Raw genomic sequence first — 21,570 nt, 5'->3', positions numbered from 1 at the left:
GAGGTCACATGACTTAAAGTGAAAAAACCCCCAAAAAAAAAAAAAAAAAAAAAAAAAAAAAGAGAAAGAAACAACAGGAATTTATTTCCCATATATTTGGAGGCAGGGTTCAAGATCAGGGTGCAAGCCCCGGTTCTTGGGTACTGGTGAGGTCATCTTCTGGTTGCAGACTGCTGACTTCTCATTGTACTCTACATGGTGGGGAGAGGAAGTTCTGGTCTCCTCATCTCCTCAATAAGAACATGAATCTGATTCATGAGAGCACCACCTCAGGACTTAATTACCTCCTAAAGTTCCTACATTCCATCACGATCACATTGGGGATTTAGGCTTCAATATATGAGTTTGGGGGACAGAAATGCTTAGTCCATACCAAGGTCCTTCAGACTCAGCCAGAGCCAGCGTCTGGGCCTGTTCTCTGTCAGTGGCCAGCCCGCACTGTGTCTCTGACCTGTTTTTTTTTTTTTGAGTTTCCTTTCCCTGAAAGCCATCTGCTCTCCTTTCTTTCCCTGTCTCCTGCCACCTTTCTTCTGTATGTGTGCTCTCAAAAGAGAGACAAAGAGGAGAGAGGGAGAAAGCATCTCCTTATACAGCATAGTCACACTGACATCACTTCTCCTTCATTTCTATATCCTGTTAGGGTTTTGTACATGAACACATATGCTCCCAGTGTGGTTTTCAAGCTGCCAAATCTAGGGCTAGGACCCAAACCTCTTAATTGACCATGTAGGACCTGGCTCCCCTAACCACTAGACCATGGGGTCAGCCCATTACCTTTCTTTTCTGTGTGCTGATCTTTCAAAGTATAAAACAAATTTCAACCCTCTCAGGCTTGTTCTGACCCACCCCTCCAACTTTCTGATCATTTTGGCAGATCAGTTTGGACAGGCATCCACTTTACATGTGGATGAATCACAGCATGTCATGGGTGTTTCTTTTTGTGTCTGTCTGTGTCACTGGACCGAGAAAGCAGACAAGGCTTCACTTATCTCTTATGTGCTTTGGTTCCAGACGATATGCCTCCAAAACTGCACAGCAGGTGCCCATTATTTTCACAGTAGATGAATGAATTCTGGTCTTTCGTTTCTGAATATTGTTTACTGTTCTTATCTACTTCATGCACTGGCTGTTTATCTTCACCTACCTTCCTAAACTGTCCCTGAAAGTCTCCATATTCTATCTTTTTTTTATCCTCACATTCCACATATGGGAGATTTTAAGAGAGCTCTTTTGGAAAAGATATCAGAAAGGTGTGGTCAAAATGTACACTCATCTGGGACCAGCAGTTAGCGTAATGGCTATGTTGCTGGACTCCCACGTAGTCAACTGCGGTTCAAGTCCCGGACCCAGTGGCTTAAACTCATGCCAGGCGCATGTATGTGCGAGCCCAAGATCCCCAGAGGAGAATAGAGGAGAAGGGATTGCGGCGTGGCCATACCCCCTGGGGGGTGATTTCTCGCTTTCTGTCTCTCTGTCTCTTTCTGTCTGACTGGTGAACACACGTGCCCTATAGGAAAAACCTCTCCAAAAAAAAAAAAATACACTCATCTATAAGTACTGCCTCAGATGAGTGTACTTGATGGTTTTATGATCAGGGTTCATTTCAACCTCTTTTGACTGGGACCCTTGCTCATTTGACCTAGACGCTATTCATCTTGATTTGCAGTGCTCACTGTCTGTAATTTGAGAGTCAAAACCTTATTTGCATAAACAGAAAATTTGGGCTTTTTATCAATGCTTTTTTTTTTTTTTTTAAAAAAAAGATTGATCTTTATTCCAGCAGGTGGCAGTATAACACAAACAAAAATTTGAGCAAACCACAGTTTGGAATATTTCAGGTTTTCTTCAGGCATTATAAGACATAAAACTCTCATTGCGAGTTAGATTTCTCTAGTAATTCCAAATTAAAAATGAGGGGTTTTCTAAAGACTTCATCCATCGGTCTTTTCATTGCCAGTCATTCTTATACATTTTCTCAAGTGGGAAATGTTAGCCTGATAATAGTTAAAAATTCTTTTATCAATGGCTCATCAACAGTATAAAACAAAAAAAGTCTCTACGAAAAATTTCCTTTAGCTGGTTTATTGCATGCATTAGCTATAATAAATGTTTAGTTGCTACAGTTAATTTCTTTTAATATGTGAGTTGAGATAAAATTATTTGTGCTATGATGTGATCTCAGTTGGGAAAATAGTTTTTCTGTGTATTTATTTGTGTGTGCGTATGTTCTAGACATATGTCTATTTATGGGAGCATTGTCTTTCGAAGAGTTATTCTAGCCTTGTTACTCCAGAATTATGGTTTATTTTTTAGATTCAGCATTGTCTCATTGTCTGCAGAATTAGATTTCTTGCTTTTTTTTTTTTTTTTTTTGGTAGAGATTTTTGCCTCAGGGTGTGTAAGCTCACCAGAAAGTGAGAAATCGTCCCCCTAGGGGGCATGGCCATACCACAATCCTTTCTCCTCTATTGTCCTCCTGGGACCTTGGACACACATGCACATGCATGCAGTGTGAGTTTCAAGCTACTGGGTCTGGGACTTGAACCACAGTCATCATGTGGGAGTCCAGTGACATAACGACGACACCATCTGCTGGTCCCCAGAATTAGATTTCTTTAGTTTCTCAGATTTTGTTTAATTATACATAACTTCTAGAAAAATGTCTCAAGTAAAACTATTTGAAAATATTCATCAAACCAAGATGAACTATATGTCTGCAGAGCCAGGAAATAGTTTCTAGATTGTGCCTCCTTAAAATTTTAAATACCAAGAAGCAAAGATTAGAAGCACATTTGTAAGTTGGAAACCTATTATTTAAATAGGTTTTAATCCCTGAAAAAAATAAGTAGTAAAAATGTTTCATTGTGATTCATGAATAGTTGCCATTTATGTTATTCTAATTCACTTGGGTATTATTGTACTTTTGAACTTCTTTGGTGTGTTTTCTCATTCTAGAGACAAGAAGAATCTTCCTACTGTGGATCCCAGTCCCTTCATACCCATTTGCCTTCTGGTAAATACTTCAGCTTCTTTTTCCATAGTGCTGTTAAAAATGAACAATTGATACTGGGACTGACAAGAAATGAAGTCCCCCAAAATGGGTAGAATGAATGATCCAGCATAGATCTCCCTGAAAATACTGACTTGAAACCTATTTTTTCATCTGTAAATATTATCTACTATTGTAGTCACTGTGTGAAGTGGTAGACACAGCCAGGGACTAGCAGACTCAGTCTCTATTGACATTCTTGTGAATTTGAGCTCTGATTTCCTTTCTTTATCATATTCTATTTTCTGCTTGTAAAATTGCATTTATTTTAAAATTTTTATTTATTTATCTTTGAAAGAGATTTTTGCTATAGGGCATATGTGTTCACTAGAGAGAGTCAGAAAGCGAGAAATCACCCCCAAGGGAGGACGGCCATGCTGCAATCTCTTCTACTCCATTCTCCTTTTGGGACTTTAGGCAAGTATGCACATGTGTTTCCTCACGAGTTTTGAGTCTTAGGGTCCGGGACTTAAACTGTGGTCAGCCATGTGGGATTCCAGCACCTTAACCACTACACCACCTGTTGGCTCTGTGAGACTGTACTTTAACGGACTGTGAATATCTTGCATTCATTTTTCATGTCTTGTCACTTTTTTCTTTTAGGTTCCATCTCCTATACAGAAGGAAGACCATGTGGAGACGCACAAGACAATATACCATGTGGAGTGCCAGAATGTTACATTTACAAGCCAAGGAATGCCTGAGGCTAAGAGAGAGGGCTTGGAACAGATCTTTGCCTGCTTCTTCAGAGGGAGCATGACCCTGTGGGCAACTTGGTTTTGGACTTCTTGGACTCCAGAAGAGAAATATATGAGGCAACACATTTCTCTTGCCTGAAACCACCCAGTTTGTAGCACTTCACTGCATCAGCCCTAGGAAACTAACACAGAGCGTAGTTCCATCTTTTTGCTTTAAAGTATGAGACGTTTCTCATCCAGCTTGGGCTTTATCTCTGTTCTAGTATTCAGCCCATCCATTGACTTTTTTCTCTTTATATTCATATTTTAAATGTCCATGAGGATTTTGTTAACTTTATACAGAAGCTCTTTTAGATTTCAAATGAGGATAATTAGATTTTTAAAATATGAATTTTTTTGGGGGGGGGTTCCGTTATTCTGTTTTATTCTGTTTCTTTCTTTTTTTTAATACTGATTTAGTAAGTTGTGGTGATCAGATCCTACTTCTTAAAGTTTACATATTTATATTTTCCATATATAAAGTTTACATATTTATATTTTCTAGAGAGACCAAGCAGCAACACCCTCAAGAGGGTCCTAACACCATGATTCATTCCTGTCCTTTTGCCAGCCCTAGATCCATGGGCAAGTGTGCTTGGCTTACTCGGCATGGTGTGTGGACTTGAACTTGGAACCTCTCCATGTGAGTCACCTTGCAGAACATCATGTTTTATCATTGTCTAGTCCCTTGTGTCATACTTTTGGGGAAAAAAAGACATTGGAAGGTTTATAAGATCTAGTGTCTGGGTAGCTTTGTGGTAGCTGTCTAGGTGGCTTCTATTCCTGAGATTTTGGACAGAATAAACCAAAGCTAGAGTTCAGAGAGAGCATATAACTGAGTCTCCTGACCAAACACTTAATAAGAATTTAGAACTTAGGTAGGTTTGGATCAGAGGGAGGGTAGCTATACCATGCCAAGAGGTCAGACAGAAATGTGACAACTGTGGACACTGTATCAAGGACTCTGGTGAATACAAAAGTCTCTTTTTAAAGATCTGCTACATTCCATCTTAACCCAACTGGAGCTACCTAAGAAAGATAAAGCTTGGGAACCAGCAGTTAGCGTAATGGCTATGTCGCTGGACTCCCACGTAGTCGACCGCGGTTCGCGTCCCGGACCCGGTGGCTTAAAACTCACGCCGGGCGCGTGTGCGTGCGTGCCCAAGATCCCGGGAGGAGAATGGAGGAGAAGGGATTGCGGCGTGACCATCCCCCCTGGGGGGTGATAAAGCTTCATCTGAACTTTCCCTCATATCATGACATTCTCCAGTATCAAGATGCCTTCCTGGGAGGGAGGAGTGGGAGAAATTGGAGCAGATTAATTTGGAGAAGAAAACAATCCTAACATGGAATTTGATTCTTGTCTTGACTGGGTTTCAGTTGTGAATTGACTCAGAAATTGCCTCTAAGAGACCAAGTACCGGATCAGAAGAAATATATTTCCAGTGGGCAAGATCAAGAACTCACAGCTGTCAAGATCTCAGCATCAAGAAAGAGGGTCTATGATCTGATCGCCTTTAGATGTGGTCCCCCAAAACAAACACAGGAGCTAAAGGGATGCAACCACTGGAGGCTGTGTGCACCTTGTGGATGGGAATCTCAAGACTTCATCCTTTCCTGCACAATGCTTCTGCACTTACTTCCAAGGCCTGTAGCAGGCACTGCCTTCTTTTTGCTGGGGCTATCCTTCTGTGGCTTGGAATTTCTATCCCTAGGCCTCTGGGTTGGCCAAATTGTGATTATTTTTATATAGAGTTGGAAGACTGGCAGATGAAGGAATGGTGATGTCACCATTGAAACTACCTTCTGAAAATCCACAGCTCTACTCAAAGAGAACTCAAGGCCTCCCTTCCCCACAGCAGGCCTGGACCTTTGCCTTTCAATAGAAATATGCTGGATAATCTTTACTTGCTGGAGTTCATTTTATTCAATTTTCACTGGCATTCCAAGAAACGAAATCAGGCATTTCTTTCTCCCAAATATACTTCCAGATGGGTCTACCTTAACAAATATTAGACCAAAGAAAAGAGAAAGAAAATCTTGTCAGGACCAGCAATTAGAGCAATGGCTATGTCGCTGGACTCCCATGTAGTCGACTGTGGTTTGAGTCCCGGACTTGGCGGCTTAAACTCATGCCAGGCACATGTGTGTGCGTGCCTGAGATCCCGAGAGGAAAATGGAGGAGTAGGGATTGTGGCGTGGCCATCCCCCCTGGTGGGTGATTTCTTGCTTTCTGTCTCTCTGTCTCTCTCTGTCTTTCTGGTGAGCATATGTGCCCTATAGCAAAAACCTCTCAAAAAAAAAAAAAAAAAAAAGGAAAAGGAAAAAAAAAAAAGGAAAAGGAAAAAAGAAAATCTTGTTTGTGCTTTTTGGCATTATGGCCATTGCTTTATTATTTCCTTGAAGAAGGGAATAATCCCCTTGGCAAAACCAGTACTCTGTGGATGTAGCCTCACTCGAGATACTGCTCCTGCATCCAGGCAACAGTGAAAATAAAGACTGATTACTTCAGTCACACATAAAGTAATCAAAGTATATTATTTTTCTAATATCACTCATCTCTATTTACATCAAGGGGACTATGTACATTGTTACTTTACATTATACGTTTTATTTTATTCTCGTTCTAACTTTGTTAGAGAGTTGAGATAGAGAATTACTTCATTTCTGGTGTCTTTCTATTTATATTCATGATCCAATCTGTGAGCACAGTACATAGGAAGCCATTGCTAAATCTCAAGTAGTAGTTTTAATCAGTTATCAGTAACTCTTGGGTAATATTGGAGGTCTAGAGGTGATTGTCTGATTCTGCCCAGGTGTGCCTGAGATGAAGGTTTGATGCTCGAACTGCAGTTAACTACATAGGAGTCCAGTGCCATAACTATTATCCCATCTGCTGGTCCCAAGTTTTTTCTTTTATAAAAGATATTTTTGCTATAAGGCATGTGTGCTTGCCAGAGAAACAGAGAGAATCAGAAAGAGAGAAAGCAAGAAATCATCCCCCCCAGAGGGATGGCCACACTGCAGTCTCTTTTCCACTGTTCTCCTCTTGGGATCTTGAGCATGCACGCATACACACCCAGTATGTTTTAAGTTGCTAGATCTAGGACTTGAAGTGTGGGAAGGTTTGAGGCTCTATCCTTAGAGGAGCAAATTAAGCTGGCAGTGATAAAGCAAAACCAGGGAGGACAGTAGGAACCCATAGTAAGGCTTGGATAGAAAGGAGCAGGGTGTTCTAGAGTTCCACTTAGATCATGGTCCTGAGTGACTGTATATAGAGGTTAAACTCTCTCTCTCAGGATGGAGGAGCAGATCTCACCTTCTTTCAAAATAAAATAACATATCAGGAGTCCTATGACTGAATGAACGTTAAAGGGAATAGTGGTAGAAAAAAATGATCTAAAGATCAAACACTTCATCAGAAATGAAAAAGAAGAAGTTCCAGGAATTCAGACATCTCAGGAGACCAGGACAAACTGAAGAAGAACAGAGAGACACTAGTAGAATAACTGCAGCAGTTGCTAATTTAGAAATTAATTTTGTTAATGTTAGTTTGTGTGCTAAAGGACAGAGAAAGTAATAGGAGGCATCCTGTTAAAAGAGCATAACTTGGGACCAGCAGGTGGCATGGTGGTTAAGGTGCTGGACTTCCACATGGCCTGCTATGGTTCAAATCCTGAACCTGGAGGCAGAGGCTTGCTTTCTTACTTTTCTGTCTCCCTCTCTCTCTCTTTCATTCTCTGTCTTTCTATGGTGAGCACACATGCTCTAGAGAAAATGAAATAATAATGATAATAAAATTTAAATAAAGATTCTTTTTTTTTTTTTTTTAAAAAAGATCATAACCATTGGAAGAAAAAGGAAAGAAATAGTATTTTTCTGGTGAGTAGATCCTGACAGGAAAAACAGACTATTGTAATGCCTTGGTGAGAATTTGTTTATCAAATGTGATTCTCTAGAGACAGGTGGCCTAGGGCAGCCCCAGGGTCCCCAGAACTTAACCACCAGGGAGGGGTCTTCGAAAGGAGAGAGGGACATATAGGGATTTTGCTTTAAAATATCTCTGCCCATGTTATAGTGTTTTACCTTACGTTTAAAAAAAATCCCTAGTGAGGTCTCATTGTAGGCATTGAAGGAGACTGATTTTATTCAATATTTTGATTAGATTTTTAACCACGTGAGGAGGCACTTCTGCTCCTTCATTCTCATCCTCTATAGGTCTGGACACCATTTGGAAGTTTGACAGTGTTTTTCCCTAAACATTTTATGCTTTCTGCGGTTGTCAAATATTGAATTAGATCTTGTTATAAACAGACCAGGAGCTGGCATTGTTGACATTTCTCTTCATTAGTGAGTAACTGAAAGCTGACATTTTCAACCTATCAGCGACAGTAGGATCTCACGATAAGAATGCTGGGTAGGGAATGAGGCAAGCTGTTTCCTTTCCTGCTCTTATCACAGACTCACTATGAAACATCAATTGACAAAACCCACTTTGCTTAATGGGTGCCAAGGTTTCTCTTCAAAGAGAGGGAAGAGAAATTTATTGATTCACTTTGGGATTTGAAATCCAAATGAATGAATGAAAATGTTGGTTTAAGTCCTGATTTTACCTCTTATTTATGTTTGCAGTCATTTTATTCTTTAGCTCTTATCCTTTCCATTTGCAAAATTGGGAAAAATAACAATAGTTACCTTATCTATCTCAAAGGATATTTCAAGGGGTCAGTTACATACCATGAAATGCTAGACAAATGTTAGTGTTTACATTACATACTACATAGTGTTAATGAAATAGGTCAGTTGGCTAGATCAATAGAGGAGTTCTGGAATAATGTAAAGTTCGGTAAGATCTGTGATTGAGGTTGTGGAGAGCTAACATCCTTTTTCACTTCCACAGAATGAATATCTAGACTAAATTGTTCTATGTATGTTCTAACTTAATTCCCTCCAACGTTTGAGAACACAATTTCAACACCTCAGTTACAGAAAATTATATGCTCGGAGGCTGAGGCTGAGAAAGAAAGTACTATCGTAGCTTGTATGTATCAATTTGACCACAGACACAGAAGTAGAGTCAAGGTTGGGTACCTTTGGGACAGCACTAAAGCCTACAGAATCCATCCCTAAAGCTCAGGAGATGGGGGCCAGCACAGTGATAACATGCTGTTCAAAAGATGTTGGATACCAGATGGCAACTGCAGTTCGAATTCCTGGCCAGTTAGCCTTAAACAAACTGGGCACATGCGCTCAATTGACCAAGATCTCACCCACCGGAGGACTGGAAGAAGGGGATTGATTACCTCCTGACCAGACTCTATGGAGAGTGCTCATCTCTCTCTCTCTTTTATTATGCACACTTTCTATCATGAATAATAAAACAATAATAAAATAATACTCAGGAGAGGGACAGTGGGAAACCCAGTAGAACCCTCAAACCCATCTAGTGCCATTGAATTCCTAAGGGGTCAATAGTCTGAGAGAAAGAAGCATCCTGGAATCAAAACTACAGTTTGAGAATGCATGGACACTGGATTTATTTCTTATTTCTTGACTTTTGGGGAAAACTTGGTTTTTAAAAATCAATCAATTTGGTGTTAGGAAGGAAGGAAAGAATAGGCATATAAGTGGAGCCATGCTGTTCTAACCCATTGTTGTTCAAGCCTGGAGTGTATTTGTTTCCCAAGCAGCACTGACTCATATAGTGTACCTTTCACCTTAGTACCTTTCACACTCGTATAGAAAACAGGCAGCAAGTTTTGCATTCTGTTCTTTGGAAGAACAGAGGAAGACACTGGAAATATATCTATAGGAGGCATTCCACTTCTGCTCAACAGTGATACAGTGCTATAACTCTCTGTAACAGAAAGGTATAATTTTATCCATTTCAGCAGGGCGATTCTCACTGTGCACTGCAGAATCAGCTCACAAGGATCCCAACTTTGGCCCTTAGGGGATTTTCTATATTCATCATGTTTTCTTTGAGGTGCTATCCTTTGTTGGGACATTTCTAGGCTAGATAATAGCTAAAGATGGGGAGTCACTGAATTCAAACTGAAGTCTGGACAGAGGGGATTATGAGCAAATACGTAGATGTTTGTAGCCTGCGATTTTTTTCCCTCCACCATAGATATCCTTATTTTTTTAAAATTTTACAAATTGATGGTACATGCAGGTAGAAAACAGAGAACATTGGTTCTCACTAATGGTTGTGCACAAGAATGCAACCCATGAGGATTATATTCTGTTTTGAAGTCTTTGGGAGCTGTGGGGTCTATCTTAGGAAGATTGGCAGTGTAAGAATAATTTCTCCACAATTCAAAGACAAGATAGAGGTGGATGCTGAAAGATACAGTGAACTTATAAAAATTGAGTGGACTGCTAAATTGTGAGTACTTAGGAAAAAGAAGCAGGATTTCTAGGAACCAGTGCAAATTAGCTTTGTTTTTACAGTACACAGAATTTTATATTTGGGTCTGAGTACATGATATATTGGATGAAATACTTGAGGTTTTGAAAAATGTAGGTGAGATTGCAGTAGTCAAGTGCATTAACTTATATTGGGCAATTACGTCTATGAGAACAAACTTTTAAAGGAGTATCTGGAAAACATGGTGACAGAATTGAAAATATTTAGCATGGAATAGAAAATCATTTCTTCTTTTCCTCCTTGGGAGGGATAGGCATGGCAGATATGTTCAAATATATATATATATATATGTGTGTGTGTGTGTGTGTGTGTAGATATACATATATATGTATATGTATATCTATATATCTATATGTAGATATATAGATATATCTAAATTGAGTGTTAGGAAGGAAGGAATCTGCATATAAGTGAAGCCGTGAATTTATGTGTGTGCATGTGAGTGTGTGCATGTGAGTGTGTGTGTGTGTATATTTATGAAAAAAATACTTTAAAATTTGTTACAGGGCTTGTGTGTTTGTCAGAGAGAGACAGAGAGGGAGAGAGGGAAAATGAGAAAGCACCTTCCGGGGGTATGGTCACACCATAATACTTCTCTTTTACTCTCCTCTTGAGATCCTGGGCACACATGCACAGGTGCCCAGTGTGTTTTTCAAGCTGCCTAGTCTGAGCTTTGAACTATGCAATTGGCCATGTAGGGTCCAGCTGCCTTAACCACCATGCCACTGGCTGGCACTTTTCAACTTTTTTAAAAAAAATTTTTGCCATAGGGTACATGTGTTCATCAGAAAAAGACAGATACAGGGAGAGGGAAAGTAAGAGGGAAAGTGAGAACTCACTCCCTAGGAAGGATAGCCACTATGCATTCCCTTCTCCATTCTCCTCCTGGGATGTTGGGCATGTACGCACACATGCTGGTTTGATATTTAAGCCACCAGGTCTAGAACTCGAACCACGGTCAGCCATGTGGGAGTCTACCACTTTAATCGTCTTGCCACCTACTGGTTCCTCTTTTCAAATACTTGTCTCTATCACTGAAGAAGAATTAGCCATTCCCTGTATCTCAAGCAAAGAACTTAGAGGCCAGGGAGGAAGGATTTTCTCAATATAAGGGCAGGCGTTTCTGTCAATAAGTCTATTGGAATGGACTGTCTTTTGAGGTAGAAAATTTATTTTTCTGACATATTCAAGCAGAGATTGGTCACCTGTCTTGGACATTGTCTAGTGGTTATTGTATTACAGGGAAATTAGGAAAGACAATTTTTCCTGACCCTTTCTAAACTTGTAGGTGCTAAGATGACATTGAAGACATTAGTGGTCACTAAACAGGTGTTTTCACCATGGTCACCATGGCTAAAGGAGCATATTATGTATTGCCACACAGAAAGGGCATATATTCGTAAGTGTCCTGCATTTGAAATGAACCAAGAATAATAGAACCTTCTAAAAATGAAATAACAAAGTTTCTTAGAAGCATTGCATCGTGAGATGAGCTACCAGAAAAGGGGAATATTTTGTTTTTCTTAAAGCAAAAGACAAAAATCTTTCTCTAATTTATCTAATTCTATCCAATCAAAATTATGGTTGTTGTGTAATATTTTGAACAACCAACATTGAATTTTCTCCTACATGCTAGTAGCAGTTTGTCAAAAAATCATATCCTTTTGCAAATATAAGTAAATATTTCCTTAGTGTACAAAGTTATCTGTGAATTTTACTTTTCTTTCTTCTTATTTTTTTGAGATTTTTGTTATAGGGTGCGTGTGCTTGTTGGAGAGGCAGAGAAGGGGGACAGAAAGTGAGAAATCACCCTCAGGGGAGGGGGGCAGCCATACTGCAATCACTTCTCCATTTTTTTCTTGGGACTTTGGGCATGCATGCACGTGTGTCCAGCATGAGTTTTAAGCTGCTGGCTCTGGGACTTGAACCATGGTCAACTATATGGGAGTCCAGAGTTGTAACCATAACTCTATCTGCTGGTCCCTCCTTTTCTTTATTAGGGAGATTGTTGAGGGTCTTTATTTTCAGTTTGAGAGGTTGGCGAATTTTGACTGTGCAACCTAAATTAAGAAATATATTTATATCATCTTCTAGGATTGTCTATATGCATTATAATTGAATTTGAATATTTGAGAAATAACAAACTTATGCACTAGTATAATACTCTGAAACGTTCTATTCAATCTTTTCATTAATGATTAAATACTGTTCATCTTCCACTAATTTCACAGGATTTTCAGGTTGAACACCACTGATCGAATAGTCAATGAAAACTCCAATAAGGACAGAATAAAATGAGAGAACTTAGATCTTGTCAGTAAGGACATTTGATAAACTTGTTGCAGAAAAATATCTTTTTGCATTTATGCTGTGTGAAAAGTCCTGGGGTTTGTAGTGAATTTGCATATTCTTTAGTCTTTCTTCCTATCTTTTCAGCCTCTTCTTCCTGCAGAAAACCACATACCCCAGCAGCAGCCTCTTGAAACATGAAAGGCTAAGAGAGATATACAGATAGACTGCATTCCTTCTGTGTAGCTTAAAGCTTTACATCTAGAAAAGCAAGTTTTAGCTTGTTTATGGGCACATCCAGGTGACTGCTGTGATAATAGAATTGTTGATACACTGCTTGGAGCTGCTTGGGTAACCATTCTTTTATTATCAGGAAGGTAAATGTGGTTTTTAAGATCAAAGTGGACAGCTCCTGGAAGTTACATTTATTATAAAAGGCTAAAGTGTCCACATTCCCGGAAATCAAAGGAACTTAAAGCATTAAGGCAGCAATATTCAGTAGGCAAATGCAATTTTTGACAGGACAGCAACCACCTAAGTAGATGATAGGAACAAGAGGTAATCTAATTTTGAAAGTTACTCATTCTGCCAACTCTAGGGTTAGGCAAGGTGCTTGATAGTGTGAGCCCCACGGCCAGGGTCTATTTGACAAAATGCTGACTGTTAGTACAACCACTGAGAATATATTAATATTTTCATCACTGGAGTTTCCTTTGGTAGCCTTTGGATCCCACTGCTTCAGAAAGTGGGAGCCCCACTACATTATCTCCGGGAAGTAAAAGTTCAACCTCACCAGTAACTAGTATATTATTTAGAGTTAAAAATAATTGGTGGCCATAGTTTTGGATTAAGCTCCTGCCCAGCAGACCAGGCTAAAAATCAAAATGGAGTCACTCATATCTCTATGTAATCAAGCCAAAAACAAATTAGTATCTGACCTTTCAGAAAAATCAGGAGAAATAGAAATGCAACAGTTTAGTCTCCCAAACGAGCTAGTTTTAATCTGCATGTTAATTGACGTTCCCTCTGTTTTAATTCTTAAAAGAAGTAACCTGAAGGAACCCAATGTTAACTATTTAGTTATTTTCAGATTGTTCTGTCTCCTGACCCCTACCACACAAGAGAAGGAATTTTAAATGGCCAATCTTCTTTTTGTATCTTGTTTCTACTTTTTTCATCCCTTCTCTATCTACAAAACCATCCTCTTCTCTCCAACCCCTTGGAACATTTATTCTCTTTCATGGAATGAAGTGTTGTCCGATACCAGAACCTCAAACAAAGCCAATTAATATTTTTAAACTAAATTGTAGGGTTTTTTTCATACTAAAAAGCTATTCTGAGTGAATCCTAACCCTTAAAACATGGAAATATTGGGCTAGCAGATGGTTTGGAGGTTAAGAAGGCTGGATCCCACATGGCTGATGCTGTGATTTGTGTCCTGGACCTGGCATCTTGAGAAACATTCTGGGCATGTGTGTGGATCCAAAATACTGAGAGTTGAGAGGAGAAAGGACTGACTGTAGCATGGCCAACCTCTGCCTGTGGGGGATGATTTCTCACTTTCTCTCTCTCTGTCTCTCTCTGTCTCTCTCTCTCTCGGCAGTACATGGCCCTATAGCAAAACAAAGAAACAAAACAACAAACAAAACAAAATACATGGTAAACTCAAATAGTAACACCTGAACTGTGGCTATTCATTTTACTATGTTTAGGGCTGTTTTTGTATTCTTCTCATCTATTTTTACTTTGTTTTAATATTAAAAACAATTTTTTGTTTATCTTATTTTACCTTATTTTTTAATTGACAAAAATTTATATATGCTTATGGTGTATAATATGATGTTTTGAAATACCATATACCTTGTGGAATGGCTAAATCAAATGAATTAATGCTTTTAATAATATTAAAAATTATATATTAAATATATTAAATATATTTAAAATAATATAAAAATTAATATTACCTCACACATGCATTATTATTATTATTTTTTTTGGAGAGGTTTTTGCTATAGGGCACGTGCGCTTGCCAGAAAGACAGAGAGAGACAGAGAGACAGAAAGCAAGAAATCACCCCCCAGGGGAGATGGCTACACCGCAATCCCTTCTCCTCCGTTCTCCTCTCGGGATCTTGGGCACGCACGCACACGCGCCCGGCGTACCTCACACGTATATTATTTAGCCCACTGTAAGTCCCTTGCCAAGCTTTTCAGATGGCTGCCCTCGCAGAAATCTGGAGAGCATCTCTTAGCTGGACCCACTTCACACGCGTATTACAAACTCCTTTACTTAGCTTACCAAAAAACTTCCCTGGTAGTTTAGAATATCCATAAAATTCTGGCCAATGTATTTGGGGAATAACAAAGATTCTTCATTTTTCTTTTCAAAAACTTTCCAGCTCTTTGAGAGTCTAAGGAGGCTTACCTCCAGCAGCTCTGGATATTTAAAGATGGTACTTCATTTTACAAAAAAAAAGGCTACTCTCATTTTATCAGGCTAATGCCTTCTGAAAACCTCTTTGCTTCCCTTAGAGTTCATCTTTCTAGAGACTAGATTGGGGCAGAAAGGTTTTCACGATAATTATTAAACATGTATTGTGATTTAAAGTGTTAGTGCCCCAGAAGTGGGTTTTGGACTCAGGAGCTCCTGTATGGCAAAATTTTATGGCCCATATTATTGACGAAATGACAATATTGACTCTAATACATTTTAAATAGACTTTTACAGAGTGCCGATGTCCTGGATCACAGACATTCTGCTTGTACTAAGAAAAAACTATATAATAGCTTTAAAATTATGAAGGTTTCAATGAGATCAAAGGGTACAATATGAGGAATACATGAAGTATGCCTTGGGCAATCTTGGGCTAACTGTTGGAAGAAGTTCACTGTCTACCATTAATGGTCCTGATAGTTGGGTAAATGAAGCTATATTTCTTTGTTTCTTTCTCTCTCTCTTTCTTTTTTCCTTGAGCTGCACCATTCTCAAGTTCACAATGAAAAAAATGGATTTAGTTTTGTAGAGATTAGTCAATAGGTCATTTTTTTGGGAGAGGTTTTTTTTTTTTTTTTTTTTTTTTGCTATAGGGTGCATGCACTCGCCAGACAGAGAGACAGAAAGTGAGAAATCACCCTCTAGGGGGGATGGCCACCCTGCAATCCCTTCTCCTCCATTCTCCTCTTGGGATCTTGGGCACGCACGCACGTGTGCCCGGCATGAGTTTTGAGCCACCGGGTTCAGGACGCGAACCATGGTCGACTATGTGGAAGTCCAGCGACATGGCTATTACGCTAACTGCTGGTCCCAATAGATCATTATTGTAAATTCTCTATACAGTACTCAAGTTAGGTGCAGGGTTATCAGAGATGCTTTATTCTGGATGTATCACTGTGATGGAATCCCTGTAGTTGAAGATATTACTCAGAAGCACTGCTTCCATCATAAACAGACAGATCCCAACAGGATACAAAATTTAGGCTTAAATACTGGCTCTTATTTTATATCAATTCCCAATAAATGAAAAACAAAATAGTTAATTGCAATAATCCTTCAGGGAAAATTATAAAGAACAGACAGAACTAAAAATAGAGAACACTGAAAAGAGGAGCATGTATTTCCTCTTAACTATGCATTTTCCTGATTCTTTCATCAGCACACTTTCTCCCAGGCTTAGCAAAGCTGAAGAAATGGGACCCATGTACTCGGTGCAGTAATTTTCTACAACTTGTAGATCTGGCCTCCCCCTGATGTTTAGCATATCTTTTCCACCTCTTTTTTAATTCCATTTTATTAGAGATTATTGTCCTTACAGGTGGCAGGTGTGCCACGCCTGGAAGGAGTTACTTGTCCTCTCTCCCTTGGCCCCTCCCTCAGCTGCTACTCACTCAAAAGGGTCGCTGGGATCTGCCCTCTGGAGCTCTGGAGGGATGGGGATTCTTTTGTAGTACATTTCCCAGTCGAAGGCTCCTCGCATGGCATCCCCAGCTTGTGCCTCATACCCAAAGTGATTGTGGTCAATGACATCGATCATGGGACACACGATGGTTTTGTGGTTTAGTGCAATTTGGTCTGAAAAATGAAAGCACAAAATAGGAAATGACATGCCTGCCTAGGTCATCTATCATTTCTCAGCAAAGAGAAGCCTGCAGATCCCCGCTAATGCATAACGCTCGCAGCACTGGCTCCCGGTCGTTGGTAGAGCACTTTGCAGAAATCTCGGTCTGAGTGCTGGACTTAACATGATGGGACAGTGATTACGTACAATTATAGTTGTTGTATTTTCCTTTAAGAAAGTTCCGTCCCAGAGAGACTTGCAGAAGTCCATTTAGCTTTACCTCTGTCACATTTTTGCTCTGACCTGTCCCCAATCTGTCATCTTATCGTGCATCCTACATGTGCAGAGTATAAACAGTACTTGTGTTCCTTCAAGCATACAGTTAGAGCCTGCTGAGAAAATATTGGCCTGCTTTCCGGAGGCTCCAAAATGTAAATATTTAACTTCATGGTTTTCGTAGCATCTAATCTTCTATCAGTCATGATGGCAGTTCTCCCCGAAATATAGAAGATCGAACATAGAATTCTCCGCTCTCAGGTTTGCCAGGGAATTTTTCAAGACCTGGTTCACCTCTGTGCTTTAAGACAACTCTGTTTATCAAAACTATTCCTTTTCCCTTCTCTCATCATATCCAAAAGGTATTAGGTGGTGTGATACTACGGCTACTACTCCAGCTAGTATTAAATTCTTGAGCTACTACTAAGTGATCTAAACTCATGCTCTTTCTAATACTCTGAGGTGTAAGGTGTAAGGTGGCTCTTCCTGTTCTTACAATTTATGTATGAAGAAACTGAGCTCAGTGAAGTTGAATAACTTCTCAAGTGTCACTCAGCTTCCGACAGCAAATAAGTAGGATGTAGCCCTTGTGTAATAATCTCATTCCAAAACCTGGCCTTTCTAATTTGTCACAGTAGCAGAGAGGTGATTCTTTTCTCTCTTTTTCTTCTTTCAGTTCTTACATTTATCTTTTCCATGTAAATATTGTCGTTGTGATGACAGTAATAGGATAAGGAACTAGCATATTCATATTTTGGTTTACCTACAGTAGCTATATGTGAAGTATCTTTTCCCCAATATTCATAATAATCAATTCTGGCTGACTGGAAAAATGTTTAAGTCCAAACACCTGCTCTCTTATTATTTGAAAGGCCTTTGGATATGCTATGAGATATTAAATGAAGGAATAATGGATATAATTTTGAAATATTCTGGGATTTGGCTTTTTTCAGTCTCATACTTTTCCCAGAGATCCTGGAGTAAATCTGTGTCAGGGATAAGTTTTTTTTTACAGTAAAATAGCTGTCCATTTGCTTCAGAAGTTTCTCCTAAATATAGGACAGGAAGGTTAAATTTTTATTGGTGGAAACAGGGTGTGGAAACCACAGAATCCTGTGAGAGATCTCCCTTTCAGATCTGCATACTCTTCCTTCCTTTTTTTTCCTTCCTTCCTCCCTCCCTCCCTTCCTTCCTTCCTTCCTTCCTTCCTTCCTTCCTTCCTTCCTTCCTTCCTTCCTTCCATTTTAGCAATAACTTATAGAGTCGAAACTATGTATCAGTTACTTTGCTAGGTTCTGGACATACAGCAATAAACCAAACTATCCCTATCTTCAAGAATGAAGCAAAGACAACTGATAACCATAATAACTAACTAAATTATATAGTGTCTTAGAGGGTGATAAATGAGATGGAAAGAAAATAAACAAGATAAAGGGAAGGCAGAATGTTGGGGTATGGAAAGGGTTGCAAGTTTAGATGGCAAGACCCCAGTCAGCCTCAAAGAGTCTGGAGGTTGATCTTCTTTCAGCTAATTAGTAGACTGAAACCCCAACAGTATTTCCACTTAATCTTCACCAAGGGCTCTAGGAGCATACATTTTCACCACGACAAGCCCTGTAATGTATTTTCATCTTTATCTAAATGGTGTTTTCCCAGAGATGTCTTTGATGGAGAACATCATTGCTGTGTCTGAAATATTTCTTCTATTACCCTGCAGGTATGTTACTATTAAGATTTCAGTGACTTTCTTCAATCAAATTCAGAATCACAGTGATTTACAAGTTCCTTGACCAACAAGGAGTCCCAAGGTGACCCAAAGAGAATGAGTCTGTTAAATTAACTGTCAACTTTCCCTTCAAATTTCCTTTCAGCTCTCATTCAGCTCTACTAGCTGAGGGTGAGAGCAGCATGACTAATTTTTCATCCAAGGCTTGTGCCTACATTTCAATTTCCAGGGATCAAACAAACAGACTCTTAATGGGAAATTGAAATTCAGGTATAATCCCAAGGTGAAAAATGAACCAAGAAACTGTATGGCTCCGCCTGTTTTTTTCATTTTGGATGATGTGTCACGACACTAATAGAGGGAAATAAAAAAAGATAGTGATCCTGAGCTTGAATCATTTCTTATCCATCAGGCCTACAGGAAATGAAATGCTTTAATGAGAAAAAGTGGGTTGTGGGTTTTCTCTTAATCTTTTTTTTTTTCTTCTTCTTCTTTTTCTTTTCTTTTTAGATTCCTAGTGAACAATCAGAAACTCGATAATTGGCATTTAGGGATTGCTTTGGTTTATAAATAAATTAGGCCTTTTGCTGACTTGCTTGAGTATTCAACACCATATAGGTCAAATTCAGTTTGAGGGAATCTCACTGTTGCTGATGAAGCTCCAAATTGCTATGTCCTTGGACAAGGTACTTTTAATTAAAAGCTCGGAGGATCACATCTTTTACTAATGGAGCTTTGCTGGTTCTAGCTGAAATCCTACACAGCAGTCAATAGTGAATCATTCTTTCTGAGACAGCTATTGTGAAGGCGGTTGTTACTGGCTTTAGTTCCAAGGCCAGGGATATATTTACAATAAAAGTTGATTTAACAAAATCTGGAAGACGAGGAAGGAGTACAATAGTGTGCATCAGGAACGTTTTAGAAATATATATATTTTTCAGACTATTTTTTATCCACCACTGGACTTTAGATCTGACTTCATTGTCAAATAAGTACCAAAAGTAGTGAAGCTGAAACTGTGCCACATGTCTGTGTTTTAGCTTGAATTTCTTGCAGTTCTTTTGTGTTTCTAAGAGTTCAAATGTAATGAGACATGGTCTTTTTCTTTCCCTCCACTTAGCTGTATTGTGAGCACATAAGACCTAGATAGCAGCTCTGAGTGTTTGAGGGGCTTCAATAAAAATATGGGGAGTTATGCATTTAGAGATACAGGCTAGTACCAGAAGTGAAAATAATTTAAAAGAAAGGAAGAAAGAAAGAAATGACATAAATACTAGGAAATGCCAAGGTGCTCATACTTTGTATTCCGGCAATGACTAATGCTTTTTTGTTTTCCTTGTTCAATAGTTCTGTAGTAGTTGTGAAAGTGTGTACATTTGTGTGAGTGTGCATGTATTTTATTCTTTCATTATAGGGTGACTATGAAATAAGTTTTAGGAAACTTTTTTTTCTGTTGGTGTTTGCCCAGTGACTGTAACTGCAATAAGGAAGGACGTCTATGATAAATAGAACCTTTTCAAACCTAAATTTAGATTGCACTTGGTATTATCTTAAAATGTCAGTTTTAATACAGTCCTAGTTACCTATTTGTTCTTGGCAGTGGTTATGATAGAATTCAAGAATCCTGCTGGAAGAACTGTAGAAGGGTTCTTTAGCCTTTGTTGATCACAAACTAACTAGTTGCAAGCTATACATTCCTCCTGAAGGACCACACCTCGCCCGGCCACCCTGGTTCCCAGGATGGTGCTGTGATGATTGTACTCACTTAGGAGTGGGGGCAGCCAGTTCACGTTGACCTCACAGTGGGAGTCGAGGAACGTCAGGACTTCTCCTCTCGCCATGGATGCCCCCAGGAGTCGGGTGCGGATAAGCCCTTCCCTTTTCTTGGTGCGTACAATCCTCACTTTGGAAAATCGGGCCATGTATTCTTCTAACTTCTCCTTTAAGTGTTCTAGGAAGGAAGTAGAGAATGCCCAGAAAGAACACAAGCCATTAGTGCAGCAGAATTATGTTTGGATACTTATGCACAGATTATGTGAGTCATAAATCCCAGCATAGCATTTCTCAGGTCCACATTTCTACTTTCCTCATTTAGAGGAAAGATGTTAAGTGGATGTCTAGTAGTTTTGCCATTTTATACTTTCCAAAGTGCTTCATAAACTGCAAATATTGCCCTTTGTTTGAACACAGTAAGAGTCACTGACACACCAGAGCTCTACCACGCAGCTCCTATTGGCCAGTAGCCACCATGTTGGCCAAGATGGCAGCCGCCCCCACTCTGCTGTGCAAGTCAAGCAAACATCTTGGCACATGGGCTCTTACCAACAAGAGGGTTCTTTATCCTCTGTGTTGGAAATAATGCATGTAAAGCAGCAAGAATGAGAAGTATCTGTCAAATCAACTAGAACCAAACAGATTTTTTTACTCTCTACAAAGTGAGAGTGAATTGGTAAGTGTGTTCAGCATCTGACTTCTGATTTTAAGTGGAAAGGTGACTGATGTGGTGTTAAAATACTTATGGAAAGGAAAGGAAGATGCAATACTATGCAGTCATTTTGAACTTTGCTGTTTAAGGTTTAAAAATATTTCCTAGCTATTTCAATCCAGAGAAGTTTCATCCCCTAATTAAAAACAGTGAGAATAAAATCAGATCTGAACACTTAATTACAGAATATAAAATTTCTTTCTGACTTTGATAAACTGCATCAATCTCTCAGTTCTTTGTATGACAAATAAATGCATTTGGTGACTTTCTGTGGGATAGTTACTATTTTATATGCCTGGTTTTCATGCTCTAATATCTAAGATCCTATGAGGACTTTATTGAAATTTTGACAAGTGTAGTCAAATATTCATTGAGATGGAATCTTACTAAGCAGTGTGCTCTGTATTTTTTTTTTTAAATTACTCTCCATGTCTGTAATCAAAGGCAATATCATTATTAGGTCTTCTCCCATAATCCATAGCAATAGGAATTCATGTAGAATTTATGATCCCTTTCCACTATCC

At 39.1% G+C, this 21,570-nt stretch overlaps 1 protein-coding gene across 1 annotated transcript in view; it reads right to left on the bottom strand.

The window, feature by feature from the left end:
- LOC102497216 (polypeptide N-acetylgalactosaminyltransferase like 6) overlaps positions 1–20,508 on the bottom strand; it is a 214,630-nt gene extending 194,122 nt beyond the window's left edge. The window contains exons 1-2 of the mRNA XM_027771040.1: positions 20,327–20,508; positions 16,390–16,573 (exon numbers count right to left, since the gene is read on the bottom strand). Of these exons, the coding sequence (XP_027626841.1) occupies positions 16,390–16,573; positions 20,327–20,483 (341 nt within the window). The 5' untranslated portion in view covers positions 20,484–20,508. The remainder of the gene's footprint in view (positions 1–16,389; positions 16,574–20,326) is intronic.
- Between the last annotated feature and the right edge of the window lie 1,062 nt (positions 20,509–21,570).

This window comes from Tupaia chinensis, unplaced genomic scaffold (assembly GCF_000334495.1).
Source record: "Tupaia chinensis unplaced genomic scaffold, TupChi_1.0 Scaffold000179_1, whole genome shotgun sequence".
In the NCBI taxonomy this organism is placed as follows: Eukaryota; Metazoa; Chordata; class Mammalia; order Scandentia; family Tupaiidae; genus Tupaia; species Tupaia belangeri.
The sequence above is the reverse complement of the archived record's forward strand: the minus strand, read 5'-3'. Positions and strand labels throughout refer to the sequence as shown.